This window comes from Coturnix japonica, chromosome 4 (genome assembly GCF_001577835.2).
Source record: "Coturnix japonica isolate 7356 chromosome 4, Coturnix japonica 2.1, whole genome shotgun sequence".
Taxonomy (NCBI): domain Eukaryota; kingdom Metazoa; phylum Chordata; class Aves; order Galliformes; family Phasianidae; genus Coturnix; species Coturnix japonica.
In genome coordinates this window covers 256509-282385 of record NC_029519.1, presented here as the reverse complement: position 1 = coordinate 282385, position 25877 = coordinate 256509, and the positions used below count along the sequence as shown (strand labels likewise).

Genomic DNA, 25877 nt, shown 5'->3' with positions numbered 1-25877 from the left:
GAGGAATCCAGGTTTGTTTTATTTACATGGTATAAAGTTACTTTTGTCTGTCTGAAAAGCTGCATAAATTCACGTTCACTTCAGCATCAGGGTTCATTTCTATACCAAGAATCACAAACTCATCTCAGAACAAAAGCTGTGCAAGGCAGTGCTCAGTGACTCACAGTGCCAGGCACTGCTGCCTGCACTCTGCCAGTCACATCCACACCTCAGGCACTGAGCACCTCTGCAATGGGTGAAACTCTTCTCCAGAGATGCAGATGGGTGTGGGAGGGCTGCTGGTAGGGGAGCTGCCCAGGAGGCCACAGGGCTGAGCCTAGCGCTAAGCTGGTACTGCTCACCAGGCACCCTCTGGGCTCTGCAGGTGCTGACAGCCCAGCAACATCTCCAGAAGCAACAGCTCAAAGAGGTTGCCATCATTATCCTGGTGATTCCAACACAATGCAAGAGGGAGCAAAGGCAAGAGGTAGTGGGCTTACACTGTTCCTGTGATCTGCTGGGCCAACAAAATTATATCCACAGCAAACAGTCTGCATGGTGTATACATATTACAAAGCTGTTGCACATTAAGCCATGCATTATGTAATTCAGAGCCCAAGACTATGCTACACGTGAAAGATTCAGGCAATTACCAATGTTATTCTATTTCTACAGCATGCCTTGGGTTAACTTGACTTTAACTGTTATGTTTTGAGGAAACAAAACAAAAAAACAAGACAACCTCTTGTGCTTCCATGTGCAAATGCTGAAGGCTTTTTGACTTGTGTATATCATCTCATCTTTACAGCATAAGTGGGAGCATAAAGGAAAGCGGGCTGGAACACAGCAGCAATGGTGCTCCCACTAAGTGCAGCAGGTTGATTATGCTCATTACTGAGCATGATGGCAGCACTAATAGAGGGCTTTTCGTTTCAGCCTTGTTGCAAACATCCACTTGCTGCCATGTAAATGAGTAACCCAGCTTTGCAGTCACCTATGACAGCCTGGGAGGGAGTTGGTGACTATATAGGTGAGTGGGCCTGTAGATGAACATCTGAGAAGGTTACCAAAACTGACTGGAGCCCAGGAAGAGCTGTAGACAAAGTACTGCTGTAAGCAAATAAAATGGGAAGCATCAGCAGCTCCTTATGCATATCCCACAAGAGAAACCCATCAAAAATGAGCTCTTCTATAAAGATAAAAATGTTCTGTACTTACAATGGCACTACAGAGTGAAGCAGGGTGTTTTGTTAGTTTCCTTTAGCATTAAGTTATCTAAACACACAGATGCTTGCGCCCCCAGGTTTATTGCCTCGGCTCAGCACAGAGCAACTGCACTTCACACCTGTCCTCACTTTTAGAGGTATCACAGATGCACATCACACCAGATCCTGCTTCAGGTTGAACCACAAGGGTCACCCACACCTTCCTCCGACAATCACAGAAAGAAAGAGACAATCACAGGACACTTTTAGAATATTTTTAAAGAGTTCAGAAATCATTAAGTATTACACTTTGCTAAACTGGGAGTACAATGAAAAGAGGAGTGCCATGCCCATCCCACTGCGTGCCCTGGAGCAGCAGTGCTGCCTCTTATGATCTCTTCAAGCCGAGGTGACTCCTTGGTGGCCATCTGTGCATCAGGGGTGAGCAGAAAGAACATGCCGTCGGGTGCTCATAAGAAGTCATGCTGCCAACGCAAACATTTGTTCACAGGCTGCAGGCAGCTCACAGACACCAGAACAGTGAAACACCTTCTCCTCCACACACTCACATCAGCTAGCAGAACCAACTCCTGATATGAGGCAGTACTGAAGTCACTGATAAACTGTTTGTCACAGCTGTCCCCCCTCCAAAGCTTTGTCCTGTCTTGTCCAACCAGAAGTGCCACTCAGTGAGGCTCCCTCCACAGCCTGGGCTGAGAACAGAGCTGGAGAGGAGACCTCCAGCAGCATCCCATCAACCCAAACCCAGCATCACACTGGAGAAACCCTGTCAGCCTGCTGGGTAAGGAACACACAGGATGTGAAGGATCCTGCTCCAACCCCCATATTCCCCTGCTTCACAGCCAGCACTGAAACCTAAATGAAGAACTCTAGATGAAGAACTGAAGAAAAGATGGCTTCCTCCTTTCTGTTTTAAGATGAATACATTTAAAACAACTTTTTCTCTCAGTGCAAGGAGATAATATTTATCTGTTTCTTTTTCCAACAAAGTGGGGGGTAAACGAAAGTTTCCTGCCCAATTCTCACTCCTGATGACAGAGCTAAAATCTGCCCAAGAGTGGGAAGCCTGTAGCAGCAGCAGCTGAACTGGGGCTGACAATGAGCAGAGCGCTCATGTTCAGAGCGCTCAACAGCCCTCCAGCTCCTAACCAGGCTTAATGAACTATAATGAAAGGAAATTAATGAACTTTCTCCACATTTGCCAAAAGAAAGAGCAGCTGGACCAAGTATGAATTGAGCATGATTAAGAACATCATAACCACCACTCTAAATAAAAGAGTGATATACCTAAACAGCCCACAGTAGTTCCTTGTCATTGGAGCTACTCAGCTAGCTCTGCTTTAATTGCCACTGAAAGATACCCAGAAAGGATTTTTCTACCTTCTCCAATTTAAGACAAGGGACAGAATTACGTAAGCACAGACGCACACAGGGACTCAGCAGAGCAGGCAGACAGTCATGCACACAAAGCAGCTCATTGCCACACAGGGCAGTGTGACCGTGGGAGGACAGGAATTGCTTGATGGCAGACACAGGGCCTCGGGACTGCCAGTGCTGTGCCAACCCACATGCCAGCAGTGCTTGCTCCTGGCAGTCCCCATGGCACACATCCCCTTGGGTGAGTGCAGGCACTGAAGCTGCAGCCTCTTCCAGAGCTGTCACAGCAGCACGCTACTGACTCTCTGTGGGTGGGAGCACTCCCACACTTCCGTCCCAGGCACAAACCTCAGGTCACACTGCACTGAGCCCTTGTCTCAGGTTGTGGCAGCAGCTGAACCGAGAAAACTTCAGGGAAATGTATGAGAGCAAACCACAACATAGAACACCACAGCAGCCTTGATCCTGCTGCAGAGGAGCTGTATGGATGTTGGGGTGCAGCACTTCACCAGCAGAACTGTGGCACAGGGAAGTCACCAGACGCTGTGCAGCACAGGGAAGCTTTGCCTCCCAGCACAAGACACCTGTGCTCAGAACACACTGCACAGGATGCTGCGCAAGGATGCATCAGCAACACTGATTGTGAGGCACAGCTGTTGCCATGCTCCCCAATGCAGCTCTCAGACACTGTGACATGCTTTGCGCCCTGAATTTATGTCTGTCCAATTATTCATCAAAAGACAGCAATCCAACTCTAGATTAACATTTTGTCTACTGCGTTCTTACTTGATTCATCAGGAAAAAAAAATCCACATATTAAGTTAACCTGGGGGGATGGGGGAAATAATGGCTCACAGTTTGGTTATGAGACAATGCCCAGCTCAGCTCTGGCAATGGAGTAAAACTGAATGTGGTCCAAGAGCTTCAGCTGAAGACCGTATCTGTTCCGGACAGAATAGGGAAATTCTTTCTTTTCTTATGGAAGAGAAGTATTTTAAAAGGACCTTTCACTCCCATTGTTTGCCTCCATTCAGTTGAAAAGGTCCCCTTTCTTGGCTCCTAGAAGCCCATCGTGCAATGGAAGTGATGCCCTGAAGTCTTTGCTGCAGACAATGCTCACAACGCAGACACAGCCAGAGTTCACACGGGGCTGTTATAGCCCTGAGTTCTTTTTCGACATGAGTTTGAACCCATCATCCAGAATAGACCTCCGGTTGCGCCTCAGCTTCCTTTGCCTCTGGAGGTAGATGACGAACCCCAGGAGGAAGGCAGCAATTAGGAGGAGGACCAATCCTGCGATGGCTAGAATAATGACTGCAGCTTCTACTTGCCCAAGAGGCAACTTAGATCCAAAAAGCCTGACCTTCTGGGCATCATCCTCATCCTCAGGTTGTGCCCCTGAGAGGGGAAAAAAAAGAAGCTGTATTATTTCCCACTCTGGCACTGAAAGGTTCTGAGAAATATTGAAAAAGAACAAAAGAATGACCCAACACAAAGCAAGCTAAAGAAGACCATCAACCCAACAGACCTACATCACTCAGGTCAGAAATTTGAGAATAAATGGTTTCTTTCCTACTCTACCCCATGCCAGCATGTCTCACTGCTCTTCCAGCCCTATCAGTTAATCACTGCTAAGCTGCTCATGAGGAAGGCAGTCAGAAGTTGTGCAAAAGAGCAGTGACTGAGCTAGGAAAAGAACTGAGATGTGAACACACATCTGGACTGGGGCTCCTGCAAGGTCTCCACTCTGCTCCAGACTGCCCCCACAAATGGCTTCTGCTGCTGTGCAAGCGCCCACTTCTCAGCCATGCCAGCAGTGAATTGCTTCACATGCTGAGCTCTTATGCTTCTGTGGTGAAACAGCAGAAACTCCTTGAGAAAGGCAGCTATTGGCATGGACAGCAACCCTCAGCCAAGGTTCTCACTTCATGAGCATACATAAGCTGATGCTCAAGTAAATACAAAAACAAGTTACTTAAATATCATTACACTACTGCTGTCGAAACTGCATTTCCTACTTCTCTTCTTCACACCCATTCTGACTGAGGAAAACATTGTTGAAAAAGCAGAATTATCAGTACATAGACTGAAGCTTTATAGATAGATAGTTGTATTTTCAGCCATTGAAGCTGTCCCTGAAACCAGGTCAGCTGGATTTATTGAAAGCAGCTGAGAAATATAAGAGTAGTTGTAAAGAGATGGGGGAAAAAACAAAGCACCACCGTGAACTTTTCCGAATGTTACCTCCAGCAAACTGAAAAAGGGGAAAAAAATTAAAAATAAAAAAAAAAGAGAGAGAGAGAAGAGTTGTCTACTACTTTCCTTTTCCTCTTAAAAACACCTTAAAGACTGACAGCATGTGCTTAAACTCTTTCCTTGTGAGTAAGACAAGAAGGAAGTTGAGCCTGTTGGTGTACCCATTGTGACTAGGCTGGAGAGATTTCATGTGAACATTCCCTCAACCATACAGCCACTGACAGTCCAAGAAAGGAAAAGATCCCCACGAGTTTCAATTGAAAGGAATAAGAAAAATCACCTCCTTCACAGCATCCTCTCTTACAATTCCTTTGAATCTCTGCTTGTATGATAAATTCATGTGGAAGCAAAGCAGGGTATGAGGCCACCGAGTTTTTGACCTGACATGGCCAAACAAGCCCAGGCATCTTATTTTTATCATCAGAGCACAGATACTTAAGAAATAGCTAAATTATCTTGAATAACTAAATTAACTGGAATGTCCCTATTAGTCATCAGTAGCCAAATGTTAGGCTAACGCTGCCCAGTCTGGCTGATGAGGCTGTATATGGTGTTTGTGCTCCCCCCTTCTCCCCTCATTCTAGCACAAATCTAGGTCTCCATACTGACAAGAGATCTCTAATCCTTTGCCTCACACACAGACACTACTTGGCAGTGGAATCCACACATTACCTTCATCATAGTTCAGAACTGCAGGCACTGGCTCTGAAAGGAAACAAGAAGTGGGTGACAAAGTGTTGGGCTGAACAAAATGAGTCCAGAAGGCAGGCCTGACTTACCAAGAACAAATGACTAGCTGATGGTTGAACCCTGCTTCCCAAACTCAAGCTAAAATAAATCTTATAATAATACTCTATGCAAAGTAAACTCCAGAAACCAATTTGTTATTACCTCCAGCTGCAGGTATTACCATATTCAAAGGGAATGTCTTAATGGCAATTATCTGCTCAATTAACTAGCTGCTTGTGGTACAAAAGAGCTCCTAAATGTGATTCAAACAGAATTTAGCAGCATTAATAGAAATTGCTGTTACATGTTTGATGGTATTAAGTAGTGATTATTTCTTACCTTGTCTGGGCAAGACTTGGAAGAGTATCTCCATGCCAGCATGAATATGATCAGACACATGGCAGTGAAGCAGCCACGTACCAGGGTTCCCAGCCAGCATCTCCACCATTTCAAAGGTGCCAGGAAAGAGATCCACAACATCTGCTCTGTAGCTTTTGCCATTCTGTGAAAGAGAAAGGAGTCTAAGCATGCATCTGCATGCACCTCTGGGAAAACATCTCTAGAATTCTGTCAGCTTCACTAGAGACCACTTCAATGCTACTACAGTTTATTAAAGCTCTACAGAACATTACAAAGAATAGCTCCCAAGGCTGTAGCTGGGAAAGCAAATCCAATGCAGTAATGCCTAAGCCAAAGAAGCATAAGTTAGACATTTCAGCTAAAAAACAGAGGCTCAGCCTGTCAAGTCTAGGCATGTAATACCACATTCCTCTCCTAGTTGTGCACTGTTCCTGTGAACCATTCAAGAAGTTCAAGTCAGAGTTACGCAAATCCAACATATCAGTGGTCATTTTATTATCAGTAGGATCTTCTTACCTTGTATATGAAGGTCTCAGCATGAAAATGGACCGTGTGGATATCAATCTCCTGCCCCATTCCCAGCAGGTACCAGTTCACCCACTCTCCTTCAAACATAGTCAGCCCTGGCAGGTTTGCATAGAGCCTCCCGTTGATTGCTGGGCAGTGAATAACACATGGAAAGTAAAAAAGACTATTATTGGAATGGTAAAGACAGTGAACCACCTTAGAGGAAGAAAATGCAGGACAAGTGAGATGCTTCAAAGCTCATCTAGGAACCAGAGAATCAGCATTTCACAACTTCCATACAACACTGTCCAAAAAGTTTGGCAGTCTCTCTACAGACAAACTACATATTCATTCTGTTAACAGATACAGAAGATACAGCCTGCATCTAAAGCCATACTGTAATCTATCCCAAATAAATCTATAAAAAAATTACTTGCTGAAAACCCAGAGCTTGGCTTAAAACAAGGGACACACACACAAATACAACTTAGAAACATTTACTTGCTGAATGACAACAGGTAATTTCTGCCAACAGGAACCCTGTTATTCATTATGTGTTCTGCTGCCTGCACACATTATGTACTAATCATCTGGAGAAAAAGAAATAAATCACTACATGGTGGGACCTAATTTCATAATTGACATAGCAAGAAGGAATCATGCATTAACTGCAAATGCAGAAAAGAAACCAAAACAGCAAGTGAGCTGAATGAGGGATGTAGGGCAACTGCCATGCTCACATGACAGTGGAGAGAAAAACACTGGAAGAGATCTAATCTGAAAACAGAACCTCCCATGTTTTACTCTCAGATCTGCCATGGGCACTTTCTGCAGCCCAAAGCAAGCATTCAACTTCAGTGTGTTGCTTTACTAGCTACGACATTGGGCTGACAATTGTGACAGACATTAGTATTTGGAGATGCTTTATATTGCCTGTATAAAATCAGTAGTAATAATGCACACAACACAATTCTGCTGTTCTCATCTCTGCAGTTGCCTAGGGGCTGGTTTTGCTGAGAATACTTTAGGTGGAGAAGCAGATACAGTAAGTAGGGAATCATAGGTAACACAGTTTTAGAGGAAATCTGTTATTTCTGCTGTAGTAGGGATAGCTTTTCATAATCAGCTAAGAGAACCAGTCTGATTGCAGTCACACAGCCTGGCCAATTCATTTGACATATTCTAATGGTCCCAGGATGAATTGAATGAAATCAGCATGACACATTCATTTAACATTTAATGTTACCTGTCCAGAGTCACAAAACACATTAGCTATTAGCATCTCTGGCTAATATCTTGCTATTTCTACTGAGAATGACAATCATAATGATGAGCCTTCATTGGAGCTCAGAGTTCTGTGGCATATGTCCTACAATACTGGGAACAACAGTTTTACATTGTTTGTGCCACCAACTGAAGGAAAAGGGTGAGGGAATTCACCAGAAGTCAGGCTTTTGTTTCCTGGGCCTTTTTGACTGCTTATAGAGGTCAGAGAGTCAATACCAACCCCACACAGACAGTGACAGCTGGGTGCCTAGGAGCCCCGCCAGCATTACCATGCATTTTGTTGCTTTCCACAAACTTCTCATCCAGCAGGTCAGTATCCTTGTGACTTCCACTGCTGTAACGTTGCATGTTCTCCTCTAAGTACCAGGACTGATTTTCATCAAAAACCAGGAACAGCAGAGCAAACTCTCTCTTTACATCCTTCCTGATCCCATCAGCTTGCAGCACCCCTTTCCTGCAGACCTTCAGGGGTCCGATCAGACCGCTGTACATATCCTAATCCAAAGGAAGGGGGAAAAAAAAAAAATCTGAGCTCTCCATCCTTCAGCAACTGTTCCCTGCATCACACCCCACTTACACTGGGCTGCTGTGTATGTGCTCTCATTGGTAACAATAAACAATCTGAGCACAACAACAGAGACTACACATACTCTTATGAGTGCAAATCAAAAAGTCAAATGTGAATGGTATCAAAATAATCCCCATTCTAAGGCTGCAAAGACATCCAGAACTTGAAAGGAAAAACCTATTATCTCTAGCTTGAATGCAATGCTTTACTGCAGTATCACGCAGGTTGTTTCCCCTGAAATCAGTGTTAGAACAGCAGATCTCATCAAAGCTCAGAATTTCCCTATCTTATCCACCCAGCCTAAATGTGGACAATTTCTGCCTTCCTGAATTAAACTTCTCACCAACAGAAAAGAGAACTCACTGGGAGATGTTCTCACATCCTGCAAATAAGCAGTGGAAGGTAAATTTCAGCATGACACGAAATTCTTTTATGTAGGTTTGCATTAGGAAAACAGTCACAAATAGCAGAGCAGATTTAGAGGATCTCGTCTCCCAAGAGAATGATAGATATGCCAAGTAGATGGTTTTTCTGTCTTTCACCTGGACCAATTCCTAAAACATACTCAAATTGCATTGTTTTCTACATGGGACAATAACTGGTCTAACCATGCTTTTCTAGTTTTAGCTTCTTGTATTTTACCTTCACTGGGTCTACTGTGGAGTAGTAAATCCAAGGGACACAGGCTGAATCATCGGGCCCCGGACCAGACCTCTCAGGAATTTCCCATTGGTATGTCACTATGTCACCTGAGGACAGAAGCACCATTAGCACCACTGTGATAAATGCAGTCATCAACTTTGTGAATAGCAGCACAGCAGAACAAGAACAAAAGACTGCCTTGTGTCAGAATTACAACCCATTCTGTTGGATGTTGCATCACTCACAGGTGCTGAAAGGAAGGATGGAAGCTCCCTTCTAAACAAAGCAGAGGGGTGATGAGGTACACACTAACTAGAATTGGCACAACTCAGTCTCATCTGCCATGTTTAAGACGAGACCAGATCAAGGGAACTCTGCCCTTCTTCAGCACCAGTGGCATCTGAGATGATCTTTTACCTCTTTGAAGTTTATGATTCTCACATACCTTTCTAAGATTAACATTTTGCTTACTAGCAATGTATCTCAAAGACGGGGCCCAACTGGAATCCTGTTTGTTACAGAGACAGCCTTATCTGATGAAAATACTACTTGAAGGGGACAAAAAATTACATAAATGGATATCTGGACCATGAACCAAATCTCAGATGCATCCTGGAAAGCAGCTGTGCACATTACAACAAGGACAGACCATGAAGAAGGGCAGGCCTCCCCCCCATCACAGGCCATCAGACTGGGGCTGCCAGGTCAGCAACTGAGCTGAGAATGGCGATCAGCCACTTTCTTGCAGACAGACCATGCTCAGAATTGTGGACAAGGCCATACAGAAAACATACACTGCATTTATCCCAAAGTCTGAGCAGAAACACAAAAACTCCCCCAGGCTGCTCACATAAGTGACAGCCACAAAAAACACTGTGAACCTGAAAGATCAGTCATTGCTCTGTTCCAGTCCTCTATGAGGAGAAAACAAGTACATCTAAGCCTGTTTAAAGAAACAACCTAGCTGTAGGCTCAAATTGCTTCCTGACTTTGTGCAGGAATAAGGCTGGAGAACACTGTGACTTACCAGGATGTGCTATTTGTGGCTGTCCTGTCTGCCTTTCCAGCACCCCATGGGCATGAATGGAGTAGGGTCGTGAAGCATTATTCTTGAATACAACGTTGAGAATCTCTCCCACTTCTGCCCACAGAAAAGGACCTGAAAATTGTAATAATGCACTCTAAGACCAGGAGATATGATAGTTCATGCTAAGATTATTCTCCACTTTTCTCATCTTCTCCCCAGAAATATTCCCTTATAATACATATGATGCTCCCCTCACTCTTCAGTACTGCAGTTCTACCACCAGAAGAGAGAACTCCCCCCTGTGGCGCATGTGGTAGAAGTGCCGCTCTGCTACACAGAGGCTCGAATCCCAGGGGCTGGACTCGATGATCTCTAAGGTCCCTTCCAACCCGCACGAGACTATGATACTATGATATGATGAACTGGAGAAAAGTCCCAGTTCAACAAAAAGTGAGTTTCACAGTGAGGGAAATGAAGGCAGTTACATATTTCAGCTGTACCCCATCTGAACAGGCCTTAATTTCTGAATACTGCTATACCAAATTTCACAACACTTTTGTCATCCGATGCTTTGGTTTCAAAAAGAAAAAACAATAACAGCAGGTAATCCTCAATATGGCCTGACAGCATCGCAGATCAGATCTGCAGTCTATTTCAAATGGCACACACTGCCTCAGCTTTTCTGTCCTGCTACCACCTGCAGTCCTGGGTTCATAAAAGAAATGTCTCCACAGACTTCTATTAATGCTGCAGTGTGTTTCTCCATTTCTCAAGGCCTGCATGCTTTTACCCCCCCCTTCAGAAACCTTTCCTACCTACAGATTTTCACCTATATCTTCTCTGACTGGTCCACAGAAAATAAGTTGTTCCATAGAGAAATGAAGATGTGAAAAATGCTTTGCTTCAGGCATGGTAGAAAACTGGCAGCAAATGCAGGCATGAGAACCCAGCTCTCTACTAGAAGCTGTACTTAGAACCCTCTTTATTGCTTTCTCCAAACCTGGCAGATCTGGACAGAGATGCTCTGGATTTCTCCTTGCTGCCACACACAGCAGACACCCAGGCATACAGGAGGCCTTCAGGTTACAGCTGTTAGCCAAGCACCACCTGTGTGAATGGAAGACCCTCTGCACATTTCCTTACCTAGTATCCCCAGGTGTTCGTCACCATTTATCCTGGCCTTAGGGGTCTGGAAAGTCCCATCTATGTATTCCCTGTAAACAGCTTTCTTATACCTGGAGCCAATCAGTCCATCCTTATTGCTCAAAAATATATCGGCATAGCTGAGAAGTGAAAAACAAGCACTTTGTTACTCAAATGCTCACAAGGCACAGGCAGCGAGACCGTGGTACAGAGCTCAGCAGCTAACAGGTTTCCCAGAGATCTGCTTCAGCCACAAAGGCTGGCAGTGACACCTGGGCTATGCCACCAGTGCCTGCAGCACTGGGTACATGCCATAGCATAGCACCATATCACATGTGGCCAAGATACTAACAGATCTGACTGAGGTCTATTGAAAAACCTTGCCCAGGGTTCCCCAGCTCAGGGCTGTACCTCTCTGCAGAGTGGTTGTGCCGCTCCCTCTCCCAGCTCCGGTCCGGTGCGTAGTCCCACTCCACCTCCTCTGCCACTACATAGTATGTGCGCACTGCTCTGTATGGAAGGGCAGGAGATAGAGCCCTCCTGTTGCAATTGGAAACCGAGTACTGCTCCCTCATTCCATCTTGGTAATGATTGCTCGTCTGGCAGTAGATCTCAAAAGTCCCTGCAGAAGGCAGCATAAACAGGACATCAGTTACTTCAAAGATCCCAGGAAGCAGTGCTTCCCACACAGTGTGTGACACTGCTGATACTGGTATGCGTGTTGTGCTTATCTGAGTGTTGCCATAGGCTGAGATTAAAAGGGGTTGACAGAGAAACCAATAAGGAATGACACAAAGTTCCACATAAAAGTTACTCCAGGAGGCCATCTTACAACAAGCAGCTTATTAGATGTGAAGAAACCAAGGATGTGACAACCATGCTACCATGCTGGTTAAGCAAGAGATCTAGCCCATAAAAGCTGAAGGGGAGGAGACAAGCAGCAGCTGAGGCCATCATAGTGAGATGGAGAGGTAGCACTGTGTGCTCAACTCCCAGACTGGGAAGACACAGGCCTGTTATTCTGAACCTCTACACATCATGACAACTCCACTATTTTCTTCTGAATGGTTCAGCTGCATGTTTCTATGGATCATAGGCAGCAGCATCCATTAGAACTATAATAACAAATACTAATTAGGAAGTGGCAGCTTAGAGCTTCAATCGGGGATAATGGGACAAGATCCTGCATCTCCTGTTCTTCTCCAGAATCAGGTGCAATGACAAGAGCTTTGAGCTTGTAAATAGGGCCAAACAAAATGTAATGCACAGCTCAGTCTGTAATACACATGATTTCACACTGTGCTAATGAACCAGCCGCAGTAACAACTGTTACAGCTGGAGACTTTTCCTGATGCTGAGTTAAATGTGCAGACTCTTACCCTTGTTGTCAGGTTGCATAAAGGCAGTAGCAAATGTGTGGGGAAATAGGTTGGCTGAATCCTTCCGCATACCATTCATCTGTATAGTATTTCCCTGAAACACAGCTCTATGTACATCTGCTTCACTGCCCAATCCCAGAAGGTGCCAGGATACATTATCTCCTTCACATATATCCAGCCCAGGCAAGTTACCAAACATAAATCCATTGATGGCTGCAAAGGAGAAAACAATTCACTCTCTGGTATATATCAGCCAGGATGTTTATTCTGTGCATCTACCTGGATAAGGTAGTGTGCCCCGGTGGCAGAAGTGGTAGGAATGCCGCGTTGCAACACCGGAGGCCCTGGGTTCGAATCCTCCCTGTGGCGCAAGTGGTAGAAGTGCCGCTCTGCTACACAGGAGGGTCGAATCCCAGGGGCTTGGACTCGATGATCTCTAAGGTCCCTTCCAACCCGCACGAGACTGTGATACGATGATATGATACTATGATAAGGTGAGCATACCACTGGACAGACTTTGAGACAACAGCGCTTCTCATCCCATATATATCCCACCCACTCTCTGGCCTTGCTTAATTTCAGGCCAGCACAACACACAGCCACTCCAGCTTCCCAGCTCAGACTTCAGGTAAGAACTGAGCCATGTTTGGCAGGTTCACTCCTGCTGCCCACAGAACAGCATCAGGCCATACCATGCATCCTGTTCGATTCCTCAAAGCCATCATCCTTTTTCAGAGAAGTCTCTTCCATCCTCAAATAGTACTTTATGTTTGCACTTAAATACCAGCTGAGGTTCTCATCAAACACACTGAAGAGAAGGTAAAATTCTTTGTCGATACCTTTCTAAGATACAATCACAATGATGGCTGTTAATTTTTAAAGTGTATCCATTAACTGCTCTTACAGACCAAACTGTTTTGTTTAGCTCTTATTTTTCCCCTTCTCTTGCAACTTGGCTCACTGAGGGCAGGGCTCTGTCCTTTGCTCATTCTGAGCATTTCAGTTCTGCTCTACAAGAGGCACCACTCTGGTGCCTCTCAAGTTTGCCCTGGTATGCCACGTGAGCAAAGAGATCAAAAATCAGGTGAGGAACATGACAACATCGTCTCCTTCCTCACCATGCTTACATTTACATATAGGTTTCACTACCTGTCTAGATCAACCTGAGAAACCGGCCAATGGGGCAGGCTTATAATCACAAACCACCCTTCCCTTCTCCTACCACAGGCCTTAGTTTAGGCCAATACAAAATTCCCAAGCCTTAAAAATGTTAACTCCCCTAAGAAAGGCATAGCACAGGATGGTGTTTCTCCACTAACAGAACATTGCCAGTACCATCCAGATGCTTATTTTGGTATCCTTTTCCTTAGCTGTACCCAGGAAAACCCTGTAGACAGGGCTAAGCATTTTTTCAGCCTGTGGCACATAGGTGTGTGAGGAATGGATGTGTAACTTTCCCAATTAACCATTAAAGGATTGCTTAATATCAGAGAGCCAGAATTGCTGCTCCAGATGGTTTCTTCCATCATACACTTCCAGATAAGTCCATCTGTTCTGTTCATTCCCTCTCAATACTGAAAAAGGTTTATCATTACCACAATTTCTTCACATAGTGAACTCATACACTCACAGTCCTCTGCTCAGCTAGCTCACTAGTGCAGAAACGTGAATCTTCCAGTTTATTCAGAACTCTCAGTTTAGCTACACCACGTCACCAGTGAAAGCAGACTCCCCCAGGGAGGCTTAGCAGCAGCTGTGTTCAGATCCTTCAGCCACTCCCTGATCTCAACTGCCTGATAGGCAGAATGACACTAGCTGTTTTTCTGCTGCCTACCATCTCTCAACACAAGTCTGTTAATGTCTTGCACTTCCCCACTTTGGTTTACTGCCTCCCCCAAAATTACTGCATTGCATAGGGTTACCCCTGACTGAAATTCCAACAGCAAGTTCTGGTCATCTTCCAGATTTCACTTCTTTCATTACAACCAAATACTGACACAGACTTTCAATTGTTGTAGTAAGCTCTGCTTGAAAATGAGCTGAAATTGCAGAACAAGTGAAGCTCCCCCAAACCTCAAAGCATCACGATCATTTGAGCACACCAGGCAGATTTCCACCTGCATGTCAAGATGGCTCCTCAGTGTCCCTAAGTCTGCAATGAATATTCTTCTTGCTCTGAAAAGAGTATTTTCATGAAGTCCACAACGCTCAAGGACCAAAGTTACCTATGAAGTCACCCTCAAAGTACATGTGCATTGATGCTAACCTGCCTTCTGACTTAGATTAGACTCTCCTGGACTCATACTATCACATGTCTTATTTTCAGTGTTTTGAGGCTGTTTCCTTTCTCTTCAAGGATACAAAGAATCTGGTAAGAACAAGGCAGGAAAAATCCTTTTTACCTGTTTGTTGGTATCATCCAAAGTGCCCGGCTTGCAGATGATCAGAGGGCCTACCAAGCCTGAGCTGGTGTCTCTGACAGGGTCCACAGCAGAGCTGTACATCCAGGTCAGGCAGGGAGGGTCACTGGATGTTGGCCCAGCATGCTTCGGTACAGTCCAAATGTACGTATAGTTGTGCAGAGGTGGAACAGACACCCCATTTTGAGACACACCTTCAAAAACAGATGGGAAAGGTTATTCTCAAGGTCTCTGTATATACCCAGTTGCATCTTCTCACCAGTTACAGTTTCATTCATGTTGCTAGACATCTGAGGTATGATGCAAAGTGTTCAGAAAGTACACACAGCTGCTTTAGCAATCCCCTTCCTGGTATCAAGGCAGAGATGGACACGCTGACAGCAAGTAAGTGGATATCACTGCATCTAGGACACATGTTGGAAGTACATGGGCTACCTAAGCTTGGAAGCACTGGGCACATTCTTCTGCTCAGTAGGTCTCAAACAGTTAGAAATAGCATGAAGTTTAGTTTTACCATTTCTCAGGTGAAAATGGTATCTCTGGAACCACACTACCTCAGGCACCCTCCCTGGGAATAAGCTCCACAGAAAGACTCCTTCACTTCTTCCTCATGCAGACCCAGAGGACCAGGCAGAGTTCCACCCAGCTTCTGAGCACATCCGGTCCTTCCTGGCTGCAGGAACTTCCAACACAGAAGAGGCACAGGCCATGGAGCTCTACCACCAGGAAGAATACTGAACTAATAGAATAAATGAGCCACAAACCATCATGATACCGCATCCCTTCCCATGCCTTCCCATAGGACACTCCATGAGGCTGGATGCTGAATGGCCAGGAGGCTTTGTTAGCAAATGTCACCATGATGGTATCACCAACTTCAGCTTTTATTACAGGACCTACATGAAGAACAGAGAAAACACATCAACAAAGGAGCAAATCCCAGGACAAGCAGGTGAACCAAGCAAGGCAGGTCCACCTTTTATCTAAGGCAGATAGGAACAGATTAGGAACAGAGGTGGATGGGGGATGAGTTTGAATGAGCCTGTGCAGGTCCCTCTGTGGATGCTGCTCATCTGACCTTGATTTTCTTTCTTTCTTTCCTGTTTATTTCAGCAACAAATATCCACAATTCCTATGAAGTCATGCAGGAGATTACTCTCAGTCACTTGTCTCCCTGTGGCTATTGCTGGTAATTACAACCCTTTTCCTCTTCCCACAGACTTGTGTTTTATTCCATGTGCTCTTTCCTCCCATGGCCTCTCCCAGTACTACTAATCACTAATTTCTGCTGTCATTACTCTCCACTGATGCAGGAAATTGGACCACACATATACATGCTCCTACTGCATACATCACAGCCTTCACATGACTCATTTGCCCTTGCAGACTCCCTATATTCTTATTTTGTTTTGCCACTGATACCTGGTACCTGGCTATCACAGAGAGCACTGAAGTGGAAGCTTTCTGTGAGCAGGGGATCTGTACCACACCCTGGTGATACTCACCAGAACCATAGGCTCACTCCAGTCACAAACACTATACCGTCATAAAAACTATAATGTAATTCTCCAGTCCTTACTGCTGACCTCTGAAGTATGCTTTGGCAGAAAGGCAATTCCCTATGCTCTCCCATCAATTATCTACCTCGCTCTTAAGTAAAACTACATTAAAACACCTCACCATACTAAGAAACAAGGTCACTCCTTACATGTGCCTATCACTCTTACTGGCACCAAAAGAGAGTTTGCATTTCTGGATGATTCTTACCAAGTATCCCAAGGTGTTGCTCTTCTTCAGACTGCTGCTTTTCCTCACGGAAGCTCTCATCAGTATACTCCACATACTTCACCTTCCAATAGACTCCCCCAATTCGGTAGAGGCTGCGCTTGAAAAACAGCTCAGCAGGGCTAAGCACACACAAAATGATAACAGGTCATTTTTATGAGATATATATATGATATATATGCATATACATATATAATAATAACTAAAAACAAACAAAAACATCAACTTTTCCCCTACTTCCTTCCCTCCAGGGCCCTAAGCAGACACCCCCCACCTCCAACACACCCCTTTTGCAAAGCCAGTGGTATCTCCAGGCATCTCTGTGAAGCATTTCCACCCTCCATGCTCATCTACCATTCATATGCCCATTCAGCACCCTCTCCCAGTGAGACTGCCAGGTTCAAAGGCACAACATGTTCCTACAAGATACTCAAATGAGGGCAGTGCAGTAAATGGGAAGACAGGATACAGTAGAGGGGACAGCTGCAATCATAACCAAAAATGTATAACAGCCGTAAAGCTTTCTCTCTCCTGTCACCATCCTCAGTAATACAGAGATGTAACCTGTAGGGACCAGTCACAGCTTTCAGTTTTAAGATCTGCAAGAGTCACTGCAGAGCTTCGGGTAAATCATTAACCTCTCTGCACTTCTCTCTCCAGCAGCTTCCTAGGGAAGGGAATGGAGTGAGGGGCATGCCTTTGTTTCAGTTTGCTAAAGTCTGAGTGGTTTCCCTTTCAACCAACCACCATCAAAACAATCTAACACATGGGATGGAAGGATATCACGGAGATTGCTACATTTGATTTCTGAGAAATTGCTTGTTGCAGGGCTACACTGAAGCATATTCTGCAGGCTAGCTCTGCCACCCTGTGTCTCCTGCAAAACTTGTTTGCTTAACAGCTCATCAGATCTACACATTTCTTGCTAGGTCAGACACAACAAGCAGCAACGAAGCCCAGAGACAAAAGCAGCAGCTCACATTCTACACAAATGGGAACTCTTGGAGTTTGTAAATAAGGCTATGAAACACAACAGCACATTTTCATATGAAGTCCCCTGAGACTGGTACAGCCCAGCTAAAGCAGCTGACTTTTCTAGATGGGGCCCTCCATGTAAACTGCAGGCAGATAGAGTGCTAAGAAATAAACCCTACATTATCTTTACCAGCCTCCCCCTGGCAGACTAGAGATTCTGCTCCCCCCCCCCCCAACCACAGCTGCAAGACCATCAGCTTACCTGCCCTCCTCACTCAGCTGTTTCCCACTGCTGCGGTCATGTCCTGAAGGTCCATAGTCCCATTGCACCTCCTTTGCAGCTATGTAGTACTTCCGAGTTCTGCCCTGCAGGGTGGGCTCTGGAGCTTGCCGAGAACATGGCCGGACTTCATAGATGGCAGCCATCCCAGCTGCCCACGACAGGGTGGAGGACATATGGGCTTAACGTTACACTTCTCAGCCACTGAACAAAGAACCTTCCTACCAAGAACCAGACATTCCTCCTCTGCTGTCCCAGAAGGTATATGGCTGGGAGGTGATTAGGTTGTTCCCACAGAAAGGATCTTCTTTCTGCTGGTGAGCAGAGCTCCTTACACTTAAATTCTGGATGCTTCATAAGTACAGACAGACAGCAGAGCAGCCTTCCAATGTATCACACCTGGGATTCTTGAAGGAACTAGTATTTTTAGGGCACTGTCTCATCTTCACTTTCAGCTGTGTCAAATTTATCATTCACCAGCAATAGATGTAGAACATCACACCACCCCCAGTAAGTTTGACCTCCTTATTAGTAGCCAACTGACCCTACTTTATACATGACAAGGAGTCACCCATGTAACTATGGACATTTCTAGTGGGAATGCTGCCAAAGGCACAGCTGCCCCCCCAGTCAAACTGTGCATCACAAGACCTGTGATGGGGACCATGATGGACACTGCGAGAAAAAAGCCACAAAGTACAGAACAGATTCCAGTCTGTCTTACCTTGTATGTGATCACTGAGCTGACAGCTCAGTAGCCATCTCCCAGGGTTACTAGGGATCATGTCTGCTGTAACAAAAGTGGCTGGGAAGAGGCTGGCCACATCTGTCCTATGACCTCGAATGCTGAGTGTTTCTCCATGGAAATAGGCTGTATGAATGTCAATTTCATTGCCCATGCCAAAGAGGTGCCATGCTACGTGATCCCCAGCACACATTGTCAGTGCAGGGAGATTCCCAAACACATAACCATTGATAGCTGAAAAGGCAAGCAAGATAAAAATCAGAGGTTACAAAAAGGGCCAGAGCTTCTGCCTGCAGGTCACAGCACGGACATGTTTGGGAGCTATTGGTAATAGGTGAATGGTTGGACTAGATGATCTTTTAGGTCTTTTCCAACCTTGGTGATTCTATGAAGGAGGAACCTAGCCAGAACCAACCTTCCTCTTCTTGTTCAGGAGAGCTTGGCTCTACAACTAATTTCATAACAAACCATTTTTCAGAATCTCCAAGCAACAGACTCGCTCAAGCCAAAGAATAAAACAAAATACTTCCAACTTCCCCCCCCCCCCCCCCCCCCATTCTCCAAAGCAGATCTGGGTGGCAGGACCTTTTTGCTTCCTTCCTGTGGAGGAGCAAGCTGCAACTCAAGCTGCTGCACAGTTTCTGTGATGGTGTGCTTAGCACATGATCTTGGAGCTTTCTATATCCCTTTTCCTCTCTACCTACAGCCTGGCATACAGCAACAAAAAGTGCATTTCAAGATATCAGAGGGCTAACACATTCAGAGCAGAGAACCTGGGCAAAGGCAGTGGCTTCACAGAATTGACACTGACCATGCATTTTGTTGCTCTCTTGGAATTCCTCATCATCTTTGTCTACAGATCCTGGATCTGTGCAGAATGATGCAATGTTCTCATCCAAGTACCAGCTTAGGTTCTCATCCACTACACTGAACATCAGGAAGAAATCAACATCCACATCCTGGCGCCTTTGAGAAGTGCCTGTCAGTATGCCTAGGGTGAAAGAAAAGAAGAATGAATACCCATTTGTGCAGAAAAGCAGATGTTGGTTTTAAAGACTTAAAGCACCAATAGAAGAATAACAGCTTATCACACAAATTAGAGATGGATGCTTACTACACCTTTCTGGCACACTACAGAGCTCTAGCAATCTCATGTACTTCTGATATAACCCTGCTAGTTCAGTCCCACACAGCTCTAACTCTGCATGGCTGACCTAGAACACTTTCAGTGTTCTGAGTGCTTAAATCAATCTGTACCTCTATTTTTAAAAAATATGAACTAGGTCTCATGCAAAATTCCTTCTCTTAAAATGGATTCAGATAGCTCCCTCAATCAATAAACCTACAAACTCATCTATCTGGCCACAACAGGATAAAGGCAACTTAACGACAGGAACCCAACCAGAACACAGGTGTTGTCATCTCCAGACATATCACATTCTCCCTATGAAGTTGGCAGCATCCTTTGATCCTGCCCCTGTTCAAGTCACTACAAAATCTTCACAACCATAAACCACAGCTCTCAGCTGCTTTCCCTTCTTACCTTCTTTGCATGTTACCAATGGCCCAATTAACCCAGATGCAATGTCCTTTGGTGCATCAATGTGAGAGTGATAAATCCATGTCAAGCAGTTTGGATCATCAGCTGTTGGGCTGTGATCTTCAGGGACAGTCCAAGTGTAAGTGTAACTCCCTCCTGGGAAGACAGCATCATCCTTCTTCTGATCCTGGGGGGACATATCAGGATACTGGGATCCTAGAACAATTGAGCAATCAACATCCATTCAAGAACAGAAATATTCATACACCTAGCCTTATAATGAGCTTTCACACTCAGATAGCTGCACACAAGTTGTTTGGTAGCATCTTTCAAAGCAAGACTCAGCATCCCAAGGTTGAAACAGCAATTAAATATCACTCTCTAAAAAAGAAACCAAGGCAAAGAACCGCTGTAAGGCAACTTGCCCAACAGGTTAGCAGAGTCAGAAAGGTTATTCTCATTCTGCCTACCACTGCTTTGCCTTCAACAATGCCATGTGCCAGCCAGCCTCCCTATAAGCCTCTAGGTTTGCTTGAAACAGCAGCTCTTTGGCCTCATACTTCATTCTTAGAAACACTTCAAATAATTACTATAACTCTTCTCCTGTGCCATTTACCCACCAGCAAATTCTAGAGGTTCTATGCAAATCAAGAAATCTGGACCATGTACTGCAATGTCTAGGTCAGAAGACTGCTCCCAGATCCATGAAGCTAAGTCAAGTCACAATGCTGGATTAGTACAGACCAAAGTGCAGCTGCTTTCCAGTAACACAGCTCTGGGCTAACCAAGTCTCTGTCTTACAGACACTTCTCAGTGCATATTCCTCAGTTCCCAACCAGAAAAACCCATCTCCTTTATGGCAGTGGTTCATTTACCTTCAGAGTCCTTCTCATAGAAGACACCATGAGGATGGATTGTATATGGCCGACTAGCAAAGTTTTTCAAGTGTACTTTAATGGTATCTCCCACTTCTGCTCGGATGATGGGCCCAAGGAACCCCAGCCACGCTGGTTTGGGAATCTCAGAGGTATAGGTGGAGTCTGTGTACTGCTTGTAGACAGATTTCTTGTATGTACCTCCTATCCTGTCCTTGCCAGGCTGGAGGAACACCGAGGCCTTTCTGTTAAATTCAGAAGAAAAGGCAGCACTGTGAATCACACATTACACAAAACAGAATGTAATACTGGAGAAAGCTGTGCGCCATTGCTCCTCTCAGGTAAGCCTCAAAGCTTTCAGCATCACAGAAACTTCCCATGCTCTACCCTAACATCCACACCCATCAGCAAACCTCTGCTTTCCAACTGTGACTGCTGTGAGGGGCAGCACAGCCACCAGCTTTGTCTGCTACACAAAATTCAGCAGAGGACGCTGGGCAGCTAACAGCTGGAAACAGCCACAGGTACATAGAGGTGCAAACTCCTGCTGACACACAGCCATAGCCTCATCCTCAATTCATCATGGAAGGACACTGTGCGCATCCCTGAGCTATACAAACCATGTGGTGGGAAGGATGGCACTTCTCCAGCAGTCACACACAAGGGACACAGGGAAGAACAAAGCCCTTCCCTCCCCTGCTTCAGCCTTCACTGTGCTTTGGAAACACATCTCAGTGCCTCTGCAGGCTTTGTTGCTGTCTCACAAGGTTAAAAATTAGAACAATAATCGCACAGTTCTCTAGCCAAGACCTGCAGCCTGAAAGGCGCTTTTCTACTCAGATTGTCATTTACTTGCAGAATGACAGGCAAGTATGGCATGTATACACCCAGCACATTACAGCTTCCAGAGGTGCTAAAGTTCAAGACATGAGTATATTTGCTCTTTATGACTATTTCTTAGTAGATAAAGAGATGAGTCACAGCCCAGATATGAACAAGACAGGCAGAGATGAGAGCTCAGGTTTCTTCCCCCACCCCCTTAGGACTGTAGCAGTGCTCACTGTTCCAAAATGGGCTAAGCCAGTGCTCATCTCCAGAAGACAGACAGCAGAGGCCAAAAGAACAAACACTGCTTTTGACATTGAGAGCTGTGAAGGGCTGGGCTCTATACAATCTAAAGCTCCTGTTTGTGAAGTTATCCCTTTAGCTAGTATCAGAGCATATGGGTAATTCATACTTTTCTACGATCTTTCTCCACACAGCCTATCCCTTTCAAACTAAAGAGTTCTTCTACCATTCTCCTACCAATTCTCTTATTGCTAGAAGTTTCACTTCTGCAATCATTGCACATAGGAGTGCTATTAGCTAACTGTTTGTAGTAACAGCTTTAAAAGAGTTCAACAGCTTCTCATTTCATTTCTTTTCATGTACTCCAAGATAAAGTTATAAATACTGTATCTGTTATCACTGCAGGTACCAACGAAAAAACCTGAATCACCTTGATTCAGCCTGACCCTGAGGAGCTTCTTTTCCTGCAAACAAACTGAGTCCATCTGGCATCTCCAGAGAAAAGGGACTCGCACTGAACTGACAGCCCTCACTTTTCCTCCTCCTATTCCTGCTGTGTTTCTGAAAGATGTAGAAACCCCTGGGCACTATTTATTATGGCACATAGAGCTGAGTGACTGGGCAGGCCAGCAAATAGCTTGTCCTAGTAAGAGGACTAAAACAAATGCCTTTAGAAATTTGTGGAAAGCTACCAAAAAAAAAGTTTGTTATTCTGAAAACTAAGAACAAACTGTTTTTGTAGTGACTCAAAGGGATTGCTGCACTTTCCAGATTTACCTCCATCACAAAAACAGTACATTTTCTAAACAACCTTAAGGTTTCACTAAGCAAGTTCCATCACCTCCAAGGCTTGAAAACTCAATTACACAAAAACAAGTCAGCCCCATGGAGTCATTTACATGGAGGTGAAAAGTTGTCATGCTTCAGGATACCTACAGCATCAGCTGGAAGTAGGAAATGCCAATCCTCAGGGCAGAGCATTGCACAATCTGCTCTATTATAGTGCTTTCACTTCCCTCTAGCATAACTGGCATTGGTCACTGGATGCTCCATTAAATTGACCATTTGCTTCCCCACTGGTACAGTTTCTATATTCTTATGATAAGACAAGTTAACCATTAAGCTCATAAAGACCACACAGCTGATCCTGCCTCCTGCTTGCTTAGATGACCCAGAATGCTTGCACAGAATTACTCAGAAAACACTCAGGCAGCACAAGCCTCAGTTCTTACGGAACTAAACATACAGGCTACGTGCAATGCTTTGGTTGCTGAACACATTCATTCCTGTTGGAGCATAATTCCAGTCCACCTCACGGATCCCCAGGTAATAGACTCGGGTGATGCCTCCAGCAAACATGGGCGATGGGCAATGGATGTAAAGCAGCAACAGCCAGAACATCCACATCATGGTGTGAGCAGAATGTTCTTCTGGAGGATACATCTGCAGGGAAGAAAAACAAAGGAAAAGGAAGCAGAATCCAATCACATAACTTTATCCTAAATAAGTTGGTTTGATGGTACCAAACATCAAGCTGACAGCTTTTGAGAGAGTTGGAAATCAGGTAGAAGTCCTGTGGGGGATCATTACCTGAACACCCATCAGGGTGAGAAATGAAGAAAATCATCCTCATAATGCACAGGCAGGGCAGATTTGCTTTGATAATCAGCACGCAACTCCACACCATGCTTCTCTCATCAGTTTAATTCACTGCTTTGTCAGCAGCAATTCCAAATATTTTGCTTAATAGTGCTGAGAAAATGCTGCTATAATTGGTAATCCTTCACCCAGAGGGGATGAAGTGAACAGAGCTGTTTGCAGCAGAGGCACCCACAATGCTTAAGGCTGCGTGACATAAAGCAGATGGGCCATGAGCTGAACCTACCACAGGCACCAGAACTTCAAGTGACATTTTTTCCACCAACACCAAGGTCCCAAATCATCATAAGGGACCACATAAATGGCAATGGAAAACAGTCCTGAACAAGTAACTACCATTAGCCACTGCCACAATCCCTCTCTGCTCTACTAAGCCCCCAAGAAATACAACACCATGAAGCATTTCAAATTCCAACTTCTTTCAAGGATGCCCTTAAAGAATGGTTCTCTGCCACTCAGGGGTATGTCTGGATTAGCAGCACAAGACCGGTCTCTTCTACTGGTTCCAGTAATGTTTTCCATAACGTACATCATGAAGCAAGGAGCTTGCTCATAAAACACTGCACTCAGCACCAAGGTCACTGTGAGGCACCAGGAACACTCCAAGGGACTCAAGAAGAGCTGCAAGAATTAAGTGAAAGCACCCCCAGTATTCTATCTTACTGAAGAATGTCCAAAGGAGAAACCGATGGAATATGAGTGCAGAATTACACAAAGGATATAAGAGAAAAAAAGGAATAAAGAAAAAAAGAAAAGGAATAAAGTGGATGAGAAACTAAACATAAACCCACGTGAAAAACGTTTAAGAAAGATTTCACGCAGAAATACAACGGGATTAGGAGCAGCCTGGAAAAAAAAGCAGCTAAAAGACTCCAGCTCTTGAAATACATAAAGGCAACTTTGAACAAGTTCGAAGAGAGAAACAGAAGACACAAGAAAAATGCAACAAAGGAGCAACGCCATCGGTTTTCTTAAACTTCAAGAGGGGGATGGTGGCAAAACGCTATGCAAACACAGACGGGTTTTGTTCGCGATACAGGGATGGCTGCGATCGTTAAGCCGCCCTCCGCTGGGAACACCGACACAACGCTCAGCCCCCAGCTCTACTCAGCCCCGCGGCTCAGCCCCCAACCGCGCTGCCCGCGGCCATCGAACTGCGCTTCCCAGAGTTCCTCCTTTGTTGAAATAAGACTCGATCAAGAAAAAAACGCAAGTTTTTTTTTCGTGGGTCATCCCTGAACATCGCTATCTGGATAGCAGAGCTCCTTCTACTCCCGAGTCTTTTTATTCTTAATTAATAAAACAGGAATTGTAAACGAATAATTCAAGTTAAGCGGCTCGCTAATCAACTGCCCCGTATCAGACGAAATTACCCGACGGAACGAGAGTTCTTCTCGGGCTTTTCAGTAGAGAAAAAAACACAGCACCCAACGAGAAAGGGAGGGGGAGCACGCGCGTCCCTTACTGTGAGGAGGGTCGGCCGCCAGCAGAGGAACATCTCCGTCCGTGACGGCAGCACGAAGGGAGCGGCCCGGCAAGCAGCGATCCCCGCACCGCAGGGACAAAGTCTGCCCGGGCGGGGGACACCGCCCTCGGCGTACAGGTGGGGGCGGGGCCCCGGGATCCCCCTGCACCGCCCGGCGGGAGCCAGTCCTCCCGACACCGACTCTGCGTACAGGCGCTCATCCGTTCTCCAGGAGGAGTGAAGCCGCCCGTGGCGCTGCCCGGGCCCGAGCGGCACCGCTGAGGTGCGCGGCACAGCGACAGCCCGGCGGCGGCAGCTCGACGCGCGGCCAGAGCACTGAGCCGTCCCGCACCTGTCCCAGCGCATTCCCGTCCGTACCCGACCACGGGCCCATACCTGCCCCCCACAGATAGGGCCGAAGAGCGGCGGAACGTACCCGAGGACGCGGCTCCGCCCGCCGCTTCCCTCCCGCGGGACGCGCTGAGTTCAACGCTGCCGCCGCGCGGTCCCTTTAAAGGCACGCGGTGCAGTCACGGGGCCGCGCGCCGCGCTCCCCCGAGAGCAAAACAAGAGGCACGAGCCGGC

The 25877-nt window shown here is 45.6% G+C and overlaps 1 protein-coding gene across 4 annotated transcripts; it reads right to left on the bottom strand.

The window, feature by feature from the left end:
• HEPH (hephaestin) lies at nt 1–25860 on the bottom strand. 4 transcript variants are annotated; one of them, XM_015860040.2, is made up of 21 exons: nt 25293–25673; nt 23415–23611; nt 21101–21345; nt 20229–20441; nt 19497–19676; nt 18665–18919; nt 17923–18091; nt 16668–16807; nt 15665–15796; nt 14883–15094; nt 13173–13323; nt 12481–12693; nt 11513–11723; nt 11102–11241; nt 9959–10090; nt 8932–9038; nt 7991–8216; nt 6444–6583; nt 5907–6069; nt 5511–5543; nt 1–3980 (listed from the first exon to the last, which is right to left on the bottom strand). In XM_015860040.2, exons 1-21 carry the CDS (start codon nt 25656–25658, stop codon nt 3736–3738), a joined length of 3870 nt encoding a protein of 1289 aa, XP_015715526.1. In that variant the 5' UTR covers nt 25659–25673; the 3' UTR covers nt 1–3735. The 4 variants fall into 4 exon arrangements, with proteins under 4 accessions (XP_015715526.1, XP_015715527.1, XP_015715528.1 ...); XM_015860041.2 differs by lacking the exon at nt 25293–25673 and adding an exon at nt 25729–25860 and having other exon boundaries at nt 3276–3980; XM_032444556.1 differs by lacking the exon at nt 1–3980 and adding an exon at nt 3991–4836.
• Nucleotides 25861–25877: the final 17 nt, after the last annotated feature.

Coding starts and splice junctions, on each gene's coding strand:
- HEPH (XM_015860040.2), bottom strand. CDS start 25,658: ATGCGCTGGGACAGGTGCGGGACGGCTCAGTGCTCTGGCCGCGCGTCG. Junction 13,324..14,882: donor TGGATGATACCAACAAACAG/GTAAAAAGGATT, acceptor ATTGTATCTTAG/AAAGGTATCGACAAAGAATT. Junction 3,981..5,510: donor AGTTCTGAACTATGATGAAG/GTAATGTGTGGA, acceptor TTCCCCTCTCAG/GGGCACAACCTGAGGATGAG.